The sequence below is a fragment of the Pseudopipra pipra genome, chromosome 3, assembly GCF_036250125.1.
Source record: "Pseudopipra pipra isolate bDixPip1 chromosome 3, bDixPip1.hap1, whole genome shotgun sequence".
In the NCBI taxonomy this organism is placed as follows: domain Eukaryota; kingdom Metazoa; phylum Chordata; class Aves; order Passeriformes; family Pipridae; genus Pseudopipra; species Pseudopipra pipra.
The window spans coordinates 64,125,220-64,141,091 of NC_087551.1; the positions used below are offsets into that span (position 1 = coordinate 64,125,220).

Below are 15,872 nucleotides of genomic sequence, written 5' to 3' on the forward strand. Positions count from 1 at the left end.
ACTTTTTCTTCTTCTCATTAACTTGACTATCTGTCCTAATGGATTTTTTTAATTATTATTTTTATTTTTTGTAAGTATAACCTATATTACAAAGCTGATCTAATAATTAGGGTTGGGACAGGAATGGCACACTGAAATATGCACAATACCTAAGTGTTCCTTATGGTAGTAGCCATCCACAGATGGCTTCGGGGATTTCCTGAGTGAAACAGATTACAGAATTGAGGCCTAATATGTAAAATGCTTTGAATGGTGTTCAGCCATGAATTGTTATCTAACTATAAACATAATCAACATTATCCTCTTAATATACTTTGGATTACTCTTTCAGCTATTGTTATTCAGTAGTGTTTCTGTGCATTATCTGCAATAATGAACATAATATTTCTGGCTCTGCATTTATCAACCCTATTTCTATTGTTAAAACCAGTAAAAGACAAATACAAAGTCAGATCTTACCTTCAAAAGATTAAAACATAATCCCTGCCATTGAATTATATTGTTTATAGTCTAACCATAACAGAAAAGTGGTTGAAATATGCATTTTAATTTTAAAATGGACTACATCCAATGACTTAGAACTACTACTGCAATATACATTCTTGGTCTTTATATCATACACTTTAGTAATACAAATTTAATAACACATGATTCTTTTCATGTAATTATATAGAAGTTTTCATATGATACTTCAGAGTAATTCAGTCACACCACAGCACTTGTTAATCTCTCTCATAGAGGTCTTAGTTCTACATTATCCAGAAATCAATTGTAGTCTAAGAGAAAAACAGATGGGATGGCAGCAGAATAAGTAACGAGAGCTACAAGATTTAACTGCATTTGGAAACAGAAAATGAGACTTAGATTTTGGCAGGACCTGTGACTAAAACAGATATGTTAATTAGATATTTCTGGGATGTGATTATTGTGACCAGAACATTTGGACAAAAATAGTTATGTGGCTTATTATCTCTTTCCCCAAAATCTCGTTACCTCAAATGAATATTTCTTTTTAACTATGTTGTTTAAAGGAGTGTAAAACTGCAGTTATTGTGACACAATGTAGTTTATAAATAGATTTGCAGTCCTGTTTATTTTAGGAAAATGCCTGATCCGTGCTTATCAGTAGAAAGAAGTCCCTGCAATGTTAAACACTGTTATCCACCAATTAACCGTAATGGAAAAAAGACATAATAGAACAAGACTGCCACATTTGCTGAGTGATAAACTTCTGCTTTAAATATAACTGTTATACAAGATGAACTAGCATTAAATTAACATTAGGTTCTTGCTTTTGAAAATCATGAGGAGCATGCAATTACTGCAATTGCACTTAGAAATTACTATTTATGACCAGTTATACATTTGTGTGTTTCATTAGCTCGTTTATGTGTGCAATTGAGGTAATTGGGAATGTAAATTAGATACCCGTTTGGCAAACAAATTGGGGGGGCAGATGATCTGCTCAGAACCATAAAACTGAATTTCCTTTAAAGCTGAAGGCTGGTCACTGCGATACAATACTGCTCATGCAAGAGTTTTAAAGGAAATGAAGAAGGCAGAATTACTTGTAAAATGCTACTGTGAAAAGCTGTTATATTGTGCTATTCTGTGTTTTCCGTATATGAGAAAATATGTCACACTGCCTTTAGAAACCCTAAACCCTGAAGCTTTATTTCAGCCCTGAGGAAAAAAAAATAAGTAATTTATGGGAATATTTGGCACAAGATCATAAGGGAAAAAGAGGACTAGGTAGAGAAATATAAATCTCTGAAATAGCTAAAGAGACATCTGCATGTGACTTCTTAGTGCTTACACACCTTTATGACTGGTACATCACTAAATAGCCCTGATCAGGAGAAGGGGCAGATTGAACCATAGATCCTTCTTATCAAAAATATAATTGAAGATAGTATATTAAGTTCACAGAAAAGGGAATAAGTTGAAGCATTTATTAATTGAGAAATGCACTTTTTATAACATGAAAGACTGGCCCAGCCTCTGACAGAAGAAACCAGCTCCAAAAAAAATGATAAAATGGTAGGAAGTAACGGAATGGTTAACCCACAGGAAATTTATGAAACCAATCTATTTACACCCTGGGCTTTCCAACTCAGTGATAGTCAGACACTATATACATAATCATGCCACTGGTGAAGGATCTTACTCTTTTTCTAGAGCAACATTTTCACTTTTACTCTGTTTTGCCACTGCTTTCTTACGTAATCTTGGACCACTCTTGTTTTCTGATAAGGTAAAAATAGTGGTAGCATATGTGCCAGATATCTCCAGAATTTTTAGATTTTTTGATACCTTCAAATAGAAAGCTTTTCCTGGATACTATCCTATGCCCTGTAGAGACTATGTTCTGCTGAATTCTTGAGGTCTTAGAAAAAGAGCATATTGTTATTATGTATTAAAACTCAAACTTTCTCTCCTTGCCATTGCCATTTGCTCTTCCTTCACCTCCACAGTAAATTTTTGGGAAAAGGGGTAATTATGTAAGACAATACCAGTTTGTATACTATATTCTAGTAGTATTCAATAAATGGCATTAAAGTGTGTATGTGAGTTGAAATTTTCAGCTATCTCCTGGTCAAAACGCAAAATACTTTGTATTCATCCAGTCAGAAAGAAAAAGAACAGATCATTGCTCTCCTATTTCATGGTTCTTTGGCTCTTTTCAAAGATCTTACCGTCAAAGTTCAATGAAGAGTTTGAAGTTCCAGGTCACCAACAGAAGAGAATAACAAAATGAAACAAAAGATCCTGTAACAGTAAACAAGAGAAACAGGAAAAGGAAATTTGTGAAGAGAAAGGCATTGATACCTACCTTCTACCTAGGTTTCAAGCTTGGAAACCTTGTTTGGTAAACTGTGAAGTGAAATAACTTCTAAATTCTTTATCTTATCTTCTTCTGGAGCTTTCACAAGGACTTGGGAACAGCGCTCTCAGTTTAGCTGACACTCTGATGCTGCCATCTAGGGAGGACACTGGTGTCACCTGTAATTTGAACAGATCAGTTCTCCATGGCTCCCTGAACTTTGACTTTAATATGTTTCTTCTTCCTTGACTGTACTCTTCTCCACCTCTTTTAACTCTAGATTTCTTGTGTTTTGCTATTCACTGGCATCCTAAAACTGCTTTGCAGTGTATACTGATCCTCTGTGATTCTCTTTCTCAGGTCTTGACTTTTTCACTCAGCTCACATATCTTTTAGCTTCCTCCATTCCCCATTCATTTAAGAAGGTCTCTCCTTTCTGATAGTCCTCTCATGTTAAGCTCTCTGACATGGCAGGGTAATCTCTCAGGAAGATGCTGTAGTTAGACAAGAAATGTCAAAACTAAGCTCAGAGGCTTAGGTAGTTATCCATAAGGCTTCATGTTAATTGCCCCAGAATAGCATGTCTTTGTCTTCTCACAAGATCACAGCACTTTTGTGAGAAGCCTTTATCAAAATGTTTCTCCTGGTGGAAGGAATCTTAATGAATATTACATATGGTCTCAAATAGACTTTGCTTTGTACCACTTTGAAGAGCCCTGTATCATGAAAAACCTCGGAATGGCATTGTATCTGAGTATGATTTTCCAGGTTGTATTGTCCTAGAACTCTGTGTTTGTATCTTGGAGTAGGATAGCATTGATCATGGAAGAGTCATCAACATAACCATTCTGATTTGTTAATGCATTTTGACAGGCTCTGACACATCCCCCTTCTTTGACTGAAGTATACCAGCTGTTCCTTGCCATCTTGCTGGTATTTGTGATATTAAATGAATAAAAAAAGAAAAAAGAAAAAAATTAAAGTTTCTGTAGCATCTTCAGGGAACCTATGAGGAAAAGATTTTTTTTCTAGGTCACTGTTTGAATCCTCTAATGACAAATTTTGCAGAAGGCAATAAAGTGAATTGCTGTGAAATATGTTTAACTTCCTCCAAAACTCTCGTGGAGGCTGAATTGGCAAATACATCTATGTTTAGTGCTGTATAGAATGCACACTATCAGACTATCTTAAGAATTTCTAGTCTATACCTCTGTTCATGAATATAATATTACAGGATATAGCCAAGAATATTTAAATTACTAAAGTCAATACAAATTTTGACAAAGCTTCCTTGATGTATAGAAGTGTATAAATCTTGTACAAATCAATCTGCTTCTGTACAGTCTGTCGATGTCTGCCTTCTCTTCTGTACAAAGATTGTTCTATAAAAAAACTCGTTTTTTTCTTTTGTACTATAAAATCAATTACCTTAAAAAAAAATCCTTCCAGTGAAAGACAGGGATTCAAGATACAACCAAAACCTTTCCAAAAAGCACAATTTTGAAAAAATTATTCCAATTTGAAGTATTCTTAATAGTACTGACATGAGTTGAGGATAAAAATCCATTTTCTGATAAATTTTAATCCAAGAGAGAATAAAAATAAAAAAAAAAAAAAGAGAGAAAAATAGTGCTACGAGAAATAGCACAATACAACAGGCTAGGTTTTAATCTAGGTTATTAGATGGAACAGTTTGGTTAGCTTTAACACATTATATGTAGCATAACAAGGTTTTTTGAGAAACATGGGCCTTAAATCTCCATGAGTCTGTACTGAAGACAGTAAAACCTTTGAAATAATATGAACAAGGTTTCAAAGTGACTTATTTAATGATTTAGATTAGACATATAAGCAGTACATTCTAATGATTTAGCTGAGATGAAGAAAAAACCTAAATTGTCATGGTTTTAAAAAGCCCTTGACATTTTCCTTAATGACATGAGGTTCTTCTGTACTACTTTTATTCTAGCATAAAATACAAAAAGTTAAACAGACATTAGAAAAAAACTTACTCAAATGTAGAAAGATATTTATGAAGACATGTCTATTTTGATTAGACATATTATTTTGTTTTCTCATCATTAATATTAATAATAATAATAATAATAATAAAATTTACAATATTAGATTATACATTTTGAATATTCACCAAAATCTACCCAATAAAATAAAAACAATTAGCTCTGAAGATTATTTTAACTTTTTCAAGTGCTTTTTAAATGTTACAGAAAAGCAATAATATTTTGCATATGTTGTACCTGCAAATGGAAAATACTTACTTGGTTGAGATTCTCTGGGCTTTCAAAAGCAGAAATTCCATTTTTCTTTGGAAAGAAAAGGGAAACTCTCGCAGAAGAGGTCCTGCATAACCTCATCATCCCATTAATAAAACTCAGACATTCTTGCTCAAAAGCATGCCCCATAAAAAGTGGCAACAATATCCTTCCCAGCACTGGTAACACAATTGGTGCTGCTGTTGATTCATGTTGCCTAGTAGGAATGTTAGTCATAAGGATGGAGAAGGCTAACTCTGCTGCCTTAGCTGTGTTGGTTTGGCTCTCTCTAGTGAAGGTTGTACCACAAGTCAGTGTTCCCCTGGGAATTTAATTCTCTGTCAAATCATATTTGCATCATGTTTGCCATTGACCACTGTCCAGTGGATTTCCTATTGCTAGTCTTGTCTTGTAAATTGGCCTGCCCTCTCTTTTTTCTCTTGGCATGCATGCTCTGGCTTCATTGCACTGGTATTTTTATCCCTTTGCTCCCCACTGTGTTTTTTAGTGAGGGCAACATATGGCTTCATGCTATTAGCAAACAGTTCTGATGCTTAATTCAACAGAGCCATTAAAAAGGAGCCTATAATCACTACAGGAAGAAATGAGAAACATTTATGTAGGTCACATGAAAACATTAGGAATTTCAAGCATGGTACTGCTATTACATAGATTCTGCAGACCTCAAAAATATCTCCATAAGCAATCTTCACAGCTGCCAAATAGTGTTTCAGATTGGGATTTGAAAACAGTAAAGCAGTTTCAAAAAGCAAAGTCAAGCTGGAGAAATTGCCTAGGATTTCTGCTATATCTCCAATTATCCATGTGCCTCAATAATCTCACTTGTTCGATATGAGAACAAATTGTATTTCATTCCTCTGCTGAAAAAAAAAAAAAAAGGTGCCACTTAAACAGAGCTTTGCAAAAAAATGCACTTCATTTTGGCCTAAGCATTCACCTGTAAGTTAGAGAGAACATATGAGTGTGTATGCGTGTGTGCATGTGTATGTGTTTGTGTGTTAAAAGAAGCAATTCTAAGAACTTTAATATTATTTAGGTTTCTTTGATCTTTCTTGACCTTTCTGTAGTTTGGCTGAATCTAGAGAGAACTATTTCTCATAGAGAAATTAACTGGACCAACAAGGACACAGAAAGGGATTTTTTTCAAAGAGACAGCTGGGGTAAATTTTTAATTGAAATTTAGACTTAATCTTAAAACTATGAGTTTCCATGACACCCTAAACTAAGCAGAAATATTTCCTTGCATTGTTTTTCCATTCCTCCAGAAGCTTTGTAACCCTAAAGGGGCCTTATTTTGTGAATGTGTTAAATTGTTTAGAATCGAAAGTGCAACTAACCAGTCATTGTCAGTCTCCACTCAAAGCAAAACACAAAGGGGAAAGAAATATCATCGAAAACTGAAACACAACTAATTATTTTAATATTTAAAAGGGTATCCAAATTCCACTCAAATCAACAGCAAAACTTTCATTGAGTTCAGCAGGAAAAGTATTGCAGTCACCAGTAAAACAAAGAACAACTGTAATTCCCTCAAAATTAATAAGGAATGGTCTTTTAAAATTATCCCAGTGACATCTTCAGATGTACAGAGCTGTTTGGAGAAAAACAGAATTAAGTGTGTTCAGTCTGAATTATGGTTTCTCAGGAAAAGCTAAGTAAATGTTTGTTTTGTTCTGGTTTGTATGTGAGTATACACATATCTTTGCTGCTCTTCAGTTCTGCCAGGATGAGAATCAGTAGGCAAGAAAAGCTGTTGTAGTATTTCACAAAATCAGGCAATATCTAAAGTCTCTCACAAGAGCTTTTCTCTTGAGATTTCCTGGCAACAGGGTTTTAGATAAATGCAGATAAGCCCTACATAAGTATCTGAACTTAAGAAAGCTTTGGTGAACCAAAACATCCCCAGACTTCTGGCATTCAGTCCCACTAGTCAGTGTTTGCTGTATGCAAGCCTCTCCACAAGAAGGAATCCGTGGCTGTATTTTGCTGCCCTCCTTACCTTGGTTTCTGAGAGGAGATGAGATGAGATGACAATTCCTTTGAGTCAGTCTTTCCATAAACACATGAACCATCAGGAGCAATTCAGAGAAGAAACTTTCAGAGCACCTTCTTCTTCCAGTTCCTGTGCAGCATTCCCATGACACTATGCCCAGTAACTCATGAGCATCTCTAAATTTAGATTCCACTCATTGCTGGCACAGTAGCAGACCAGTCTCACAAGGCCTGTTTTCAAGTACTGCATTGTTAACATGCTTCTGTTATCTCCTCTCCCACTCCTTCACCCCTTATTCAAAAATAAATAATTCCATCTTAGATACTTCTTTGCTCTAATGGCTGTTCAATTCAGTCACTTCTCAGGAAAACTATTCTATCCTGCTTCTTTTTATTTTTCACCCAGGAAAAAATTTACCTGAATTTCCCATTCAGTAGTACATCACTGCTTTAATTCACATTTCTTGTGATCACTGTACTTCTTATTCTACGTAAAGCTCAACTTCTGCCAGAGCCTACAGAAAAAAAAGCCTTGACTAAGTGAAAAGTCCATTGCTTGCCTGGCTGACTGATTCTGTCATGTACTCTAACAGCTGCATATATCCCTATTTCGTTCTTGTAAAGGTATTGCAGGCTTTTGAAGATGAGGTCTTTTTGTACCCATATGTCTTAAACCCTATCTGTAAAATGTGGTTCAGGACTAGTGCTCCTGGTGTGTGCTAGTTTAAACGTAAACCGGCAGGAGAAATGAGCCCAACTCAAAAGAGATTATAAGTCAAAGTTACAATTTAATAAAAATAATACAATAAATACAATTATACAGACAAACAATTGGTTTTAAACCACAAAAACCAGGTGTATAACCCAGCATCCTGGGGCAGGAACAGAATGGTGTTCTTTGGCCCCTGTGCTGAGCCCCATACTGATCCCCCTGAGTCCAAAGTAAAAGGAAAGGAAAACCTGTTGATGAGAGTGCTGGTCACAGTCTGGTCAAGGTTCTGGTCCTCCTCTGGATCCAACGAGTGGGGCCCAGAAGTTCCAAGACCCCAAGATTATATACACTCAGGTTCGAGTGGGAATGTCCAGTACCTCCCCCAGGGCAGGGAGTTCCACAATGGGTGATTGTGAATTGTGAGATATTTTTGGGATCCTTGATGGGTCATTAGCAGACATGACCCCTCAGGCTGGGTGTGGAGGTGCTAATGACTCCCCAGAGGGGAGTTATCAAACCTGAATCATTGGTGTGAGGATAGAAATATCCTCCTATCTCACAGGCTTCTTAACACCCATCTTATAGCCTGAGGGGTCAGGTGTGCTCTAAGCAGCTGGTGCAAATGGTCTATTGTTAACAACTCCTGGGAAATGACATGGAGTGTAGAATACATAGTTTGGGTTACACCCACACAGTGATGAACTGGTCCTGGCTGCTCTAACTAGGACATGGTGAAAAAAAATATCATTAGTTACATTATCAAGAAACAGGAGCAATAACAATAGATTTTTCAGTAGTCAATTGCACTTGAATTCTATATTGTGGTCAATGTTGAATCATTGAAAGCACCTTGTCTTGCCTTGTGTAACCCACAGTTTGTGGATATTATGATCCTTCTTTATGCAGTTGATCCATGGTCATTTGTAGCTCTGTTAGTGCTCTTAGCTAAAAAAATAAGTCCTTTCAATTAACAGGTGGGGATCATGTTTTACAGTGCAGAAGACTTGTTAAGTTCCTATTTAATTATTTGCTCTGCCTCTTAATTTATCTGTGTACATATCTAGAGAAAGCCCACTACATTTACTGCTTCAGAAATTACAAGTTTTGCTGGTGCTAAATATACACTTAATAAACAACATTTTAAATGTGAGCTACTCAAATTGAGAGGAAATAAATTTATTCAAGAAATGGGATCACTTTGTTAAATCAGCAATAGCTCTCCATAATACCCATTTACCAAGTCCATCACTCTCATTTACATAAACTTCTTTCAGTAGTATCTGTGAGGGACAGCAATGGAGCTAGATGCAGCTGAGATGTGAATGGAAGCCCTGTGACTGTTTTTCTCAAACTTGACCGAGATTATACATCTTGCAATTAGGCAGTGCAAATTGGAAATAGGGGCCACATTCCTTTAATACTTCTATGTAATCATCCTCCAGAAATTTCATAATGAATACAGATGTCTCTAGGCTGCCTGGACATTCTGAATAATGCAGCTTGAGAGCTTGATGAAAGAAAATTTTGTCAGTGGGATTAATTGTTAGAATGACTTAGCAATGAAGGGACGTAGTCGTCTTTGCTTTAGGTTATTTGCACTAAAAATTCTCGCTACTTCCTGTACAGCTTCCATACAAAGCTCCATTTCTCAAAGCTCCATGCCTCAGCTCATGGCTCTCAAGACACATATGGCTCTGAACTTTGCTATGAAACTCGAGGCAGATTTCATGTGGCTTTTCTGGGCCCCAGAAGCATGCAAAACTATACAAATTCAAAAGCAGAAATCATCTTGGGTTAAAAAGAATCTTGTTTGTTGTAAAGACCTGGGCTTACAAATTGTTCTTGTGCATCACCTAGCATCAGAAGTGTAAGAAAGCAAAAAAATCGATCTAACTAAAAAAAAATGGAAATTACGGAAGTACCGGTAGCACTTCAGCCTACAGTTCCTAGGGTAAAGGCTAATGGAAGAAAGGCAGAAGGAAACTCTTTTCTAACAGTAACTGACACAATTGGTATGTTTAACAGTTTGGGTTAATTCAGGCAGAGTAAGCAAATAAATAAACCACATTTTAGAAATTAGAAGAGCTCTACATTACATGTGGAAATGAAACAATGAAAGTCAGGTTGCACAGGTAAGTGGAGCTGTGGAACAGCTTAGGTGAAATCTGAAGCTGAGAGACTTCCATTTTGAGGAGCCATCCACAGTTCCTAGCACAAGTTTCTCAAACGGTGTGTCAGAAAGAGAGAGAGACAGAGAGAGAGAGAGAGACTCCTTGGAACCCTAGAGATAGCCAATAACAAAAATATTCAAATATACAAGAAAATGAAGCTCCAAGCAAGTTTGTGGAGGGTGAACACAGCTCTGATGCTCTATACATGTCTAAGAAACCTGAGTGTCACAAAGCACACTCCTGAAGAACTAAGCACATAAAACACCAAGAGAAATATTCTGTAGAATGCATGTAAGGATTTTCTGTTTCATTTTCTGAAGACAACAACTAGGGAAATGTCTTGAACAAATCTGTTTAAAGTAGAAAGGGCTGTAATGCATCAAGATTATGCTTAACATTAAATCCTATTGTCAGAAAATCAGAACAAGTGTGGTTTGGGGAGACCCTGAATATTGGTAAATACATTGCCTCCAAGATAGGCAAAATAAAAAATTTATGAAACCACCATGGACAGACTGTGGAATTCATGTACTCTATAAAGCCAGCAATTTTTAAATTTTTCAAAAATCAAATTTGTATATATTTATTTTGGTTTAGGAAAATGCTGTACAGATTATTTTTTTCCCTTATTTGTGTATATTTTTCCATGCAGAAGAAAAGTCTATTGTGGTACCTAGAGAAGTGAAAAGTAAGTTGTTGTTTTTTATTATATTTCCCTTGTCTTCATGTTAATTTATGCAAAGGATAGGATTATATTTTCTTCTTGGATCTGAAAAGACTTCCATACCTTAAATATTTTTCAATTAAAGAAAAGACTCTTGCTTCAAGGCTTATGGTTCTCTCTTTCGTAAGATAGTAAAACTTGGTTTCTTATCCACACACAATAAAACATCACAAAATTTTAGTTTCTCTATGTATAACTACATCAACACCCAAAGCCATGCAGCGCAACCTGACGGTAACAAATTTGGCTTTTCATGGATGAGCAATAAAAAGAGCACTTAGATTAGCTACTCTTGTATTCTTGTATTCTTCCCCATCAAAAAAGGAATTCATTTCCCAAAGGAAAAGTAAGAATTACAGCTTCCTCATATCCTCTACTGAACTCTCAATTTTCTAATTAAAAACATTAATGAAATTAGTAATTAAATCGTTGTAGCTTGTTGTAAAAAAAGGAAAAATATTCCCCTTATTGCTACTGTTGTTCAATTAATTGACAAAGTAGAGGCAGATGCTTTTAAAAGAATAAGTCATGTTCTTTTGTAATGATACTTTAACAACAACTCTCTGTGAATAGCTGAAGTCCTGTAATGACAGTTTCAAAGATTCAATTCATAAAAGGTGTTATAAAGATATATTGTATATGCAGGCTTTTCATGGCATTCTACACTTTTTCCCAAGTACCACTTTCAAGTTTTGCTTCCACTCAGTTAGACTTTACAAAAGAAGCAGAACAGGTGCATGGCTATTGAGTCACCACAATAAACTCTTAGTTTCACCATGTTAATGGGCATAACTTCCTGAATTAGTAGTTACTAATTAGTAATAATCTGGTGTACATACTTGTTCCAGTTCTATCCTTAGCACCACATTCACTCTCAGAGTATTAAGCTGTCTTTCTGAGCTGCTGGTAGTAAGTGACCAGCTTATCAAATCTAGAACGTATTGCAGTTAGTGAAGGAATCCCATCCCAAATGTATACATACATACAAACATACATGTCTGTGTGTGTGTATCTATGTAAAAATAGTAAGCTGAACTTCTATTTCCTTTTTTAGAGAGAAAAGAGGAAAAGAAGAAGACTGATGAAAAAAGGAGTAGGACTGAAACAAAGATGAAAGGTATGAGTTGGAGATGTTTCTCACTGGCCGTATTCAGCTTTTACTCACACTCCTGGTTCATTTCTCTTTGTTTTTCTGATGTGTTAATCCTATGCTTCTGGCTCTGTACTGTCCTTCTCTTAGTTACTTAGCCACTGTTTGCATGTTACCACTTCTTCAGTATCTAATGTCTGATGTGTTCAGCATCTAATATTTTCCAAACTTATTTTCTGACAAATAAAATGTCTTGTTTTGCGGCCATTTATGGGCTTTTTAAACAATTTAATAGAGTCTGTATATAGTAGGACATAGTGATACTGCAATACACAAAACTCACGGAAGATATAATTCGATTCATGGTACATCACTTTCCAAAAGTGGGTTAGATTTATTTATTTATTTTATAGAATCAGAATCGAAACTTGCAGTGACCAAACTGCAGAGCCATGATATCCATCTAAATAATATTTTGATCATTCATTCCCAGGAAGCATCTGAAATCCACTAAGGTCTTGTTGCATGTAAAAATATTTAAGTCATTAATTATTTTTTAATGATCTCATTGCTGCTGGAGTTTAAGCTAAAAAGTGCCACAGTCATGCACTGATGATTTTCATCTAGCCTTTGATGAATTATTAAGGGTCCAAATCATCCATAGTTGATGCATACTGATTAATTTTCATTTTCACCTGATTGATCTGTGGCTAGTTGGCTGCAAATGCTATAAGGGAATAATCTGAACTAAACTCCCAAATAAGTCACACTTTTTTCAGCATGTGCCCACCAGGACTTGGCTGACTACATATTTGAGTGTATGATTCAGAGTTCTAGCATAACAAATTACTTTCTTTAATTAAATCTTAGAAAAAACAGGAAAAAAAGAGAAAACTCATGAGAAGACAGCTGTCCCTGAAATTAAAAAAGCAGGTAAGAAATTGAACTTGGACTTTTTCTGCAGTTAATATCTGACTATTTAGCATAAGAACTTTCAAGTTTTAAGCTTTTGAGATAAGGGTGCATGTAATTCATTATCATTTAAGAATCCAGGTGGGAGATATGGATACATAGATACAGATATATCACAGTATATTTATATAGATATATATGTTTATATTTATTATATTATATTGTGGCTTAGCATATGACATATATACATATTTTATGCATATTATATATATAAATATATAAAACATGTAATTTCCAGTTCTATGAGTTTAGGATTTTTACAGAAACATTAGAAACACTGCTTTTCCTTATACATTAAATCAATCAAAGGCCTAAGTAGCTTCAAAGGGTGCATGGTATGAACAGATTGAATGGCCAGCATAGCTTTTTACATGAATTATTTTACAAATATAGCTCATTTTAAGCTTAAGTAGTAAATAGAAACATTAACATATCAAACCACTAAATGTGGTAGAAAATATATAGTTATCTTTCTGAGGTTTTATTCATGCCCAGAAAAGAATTTTTTAAAAGTTAGTGTTAGTGAATGTCCTAAACATAGTTGACTGTCATGCATAAAAAGATAGATTTTTCCATAAGATTAGAAATCAACATTTGGGTCTAGTCTACATTAAAAATTTTGTAATTTTTTTTCCCATTATTTCAGTAAATTTCCAAGTATGTTCAATGCACAAATGCAGCAGTAAGTTACACAATCTGTGAAACTGTCTCATTAAAATCAAAGAGAAACAAAATGATCAGTTTAGTGGTTTGGTCATCATCTGAATACCTAGAAACACTGATTCTACTTGCTGTTTTGTCACTCACTTTTCCATATAACCCTCTACAAACCATCAAGTACTCAGATTAACCTTTCTGTAGATTAGAGTAATGCCTAAAAACATGGAGAAAAGTTTAAAATAGGACTGAAAGATTCGGCTGTATTTACCACATCCTCAAGGGAAACCTTCTGATCTGTTTTCTAATTATTCAAATCTGTTGAATGTTATCAAAAGCCAAAAGGATCTATATCTAATTGTTTACTAATATTGTGGATTACATATGCAAATGTCAATAAGCAGCTGGTTTCTTTGCCATTGAATCATACAAGGTCTGCATAAGCTTTCTTATTCAAGTTTTTATGGATGGGAAGAAAAATGATAATTTGTGTTTGGTACAATATAAACCTACACAAATTACCTTGGACAACTATCCTGGTAGCCCCATATTTAAATATGTCTTTCATAGTAGGGAGTTGTACACACCAGAGAAGGGATGGGGTAGAAAGGGAATACTCTTTTCCAAGTTAAGTTGCATGTTTAAATGTATAAACACAGGTCTTAAAAGAAAATAAGCTGACAATTCACATATCTTTTCTAATTTTGTTCTGATTCTAAGCTTGTATTTCACTTGAGAATACAGAATTGTAAAAGATTACATTTTATGGCAGAGCTACAGCATAAAGTTATTAATATGTTCATCTTCACAAGCAGTTGCTAAATCCAGTGAGTCATCCTACCAACGCTAGAAAGACACAAATTAGACAAACTGAGACATCTGCACATTTCTATCCCTTTTATTAGCTCTGTAGGTTGCTGCATTTTGAAGAGTTTACTAGCCTTTGTGCAAGAGGATGGTAATCCATAATATATTCTACGTACACATGTTACTGTTGTTCCTAATTCAGCTTGCTCTGAATGCATGTGTACTTTCTAGCTTTGGTTGGCAGCACCTATTGTTATCCCTAAAAGGTTTTAAACCTGAAATAATTGCCATATTTGATCAACAGAATAGTAGTGCATAGCCCTGTTTTGAAATGAGGCACTTCAATGTCTGATAGTATTTACATGCTTTGGACAGAGACAGAAAATGAACCTCCAAGTGCTTGAATCAGCAGTAGCATAGATAAGCATCCAAAAGCAGGAAACAGCTTTCAATTTTCTTACCTTTAAAAGGCTAGGCAGAGACCACTGCATGGAAAATAAAATCCTCGCCCTGGTTCTCCAATTCTGCATTGCCTCTGTATATCTCTGATTCTGTGCCTCATTTTGCTTCCCCTGACACCTACAATCCCTGAAGCCCAGGTGTTTGCGGGGCAAGCTGCCTTCTCACCAACACCCACATCGTTCCCTGTACCAGCAGGCAGCTCCTTCTGCTCCGGAGTCCTTCTGGCACTCAAGAGCCACTTCTGCTCCACATGCTTGCATACTTTCTCCCAGAAGACCCATCTCTGACAGGAGGCCCGTTAACCAGGCTTTCCCCATATACAGAATGTCAGGCACAAGAGAGAGAGAGGAGGAGGAGGAGGAGATGCTCTGTAAACACTAGGTGACAAAAACATCTCTAAAACAATGATCTTAGAGAAGCACTTCTCTTTATTCCTTTCCATATCTCTTCCTTTAACAAGGAAAACTTGTAATTTCAAGTACTGATTATATTTGCAGATTAATAGTTTAGATTAGCCCTTTGGTCCAAGAGACAATTTTATCTCTAGTGTTACCAGAATTACTCTTTTTATTGCTTTCTGCTAACTGCATCTCTATGATGTATTTGTTTATTTGCATGCCAGCTCATTCTTTCTACAATTCTCTCTTCATCCATTTCTCTTTCTCTCTCCCCCTCTCTTTCTCCTCCTTCAGAGGATCAAGAGTCATCTAGTGTGAAATGTTCTCAGTCTTTAGTACAGAGCGAACTGAATGATTCTTAATTAGCTTTTAAAAGTGCATTGTAGATAAAACCACATTAATCCTCCAACCTCCAGCTTGTACAATAGCATTGTGTTAATTGTTCTGAAAAATAGATAATTCCATTGTTACAAACTCAGAGGTCTAACTTGAACAAACATAATCATCAGACACAAGGGTCTGGTACAGTCAGACTTCAAAACATTTTACAAAAATCTTTCCAGTGCTACTCTGGATACAGAAGGAGCTGCATCTCCAAATCCCTGTGAAGGGGCTTGTTACACCTTGGTAGAGACAAGCCTTTGCCAGGCTCTCCCAGAGTTCATCCCAGTGCTTGGGACACATCAGCTTGGAGGGGTCCAGCCTGTAATTTGACTGAGAAAGGGGGCCTTCTCTGTTAAAGCTTTGGTGTCCAATACTACATGAAAAT

At 35.7% G+C, this 15,872-nt stretch overlaps 1 protein-coding gene across 13 annotated transcripts in view; it reads left to right on the plus strand.

Moving 5' to 3' along the window:
* The window catches only part of TRDN (triadin), a 225,112-nt gene that overhangs the window by 98,095 nt on the left and 111,145 nt on the right, over positions 1-15,872 (plus strand). For 12 of the 13 annotated variants that reach the window (XM_064649630.1, XM_064649621.1, XM_064649624.1 and 9 more), the window contains 3 exons: positions 10,646-10,681; positions 11,772-11,834; positions 12,678-12,740. In XM_064649630.1, the coding sequence (XP_064505700.1) occupies positions 10,646-10,681; positions 11,772-11,834; positions 12,678-12,740 (162 nt within the window). The remainder of the gene's footprint in view (positions 1-10,645; positions 10,682-11,771; positions 11,835-12,677; positions 12,741-15,872) is intronic. The other variant, XM_064649623.1, reaches the window with a different exon arrangement.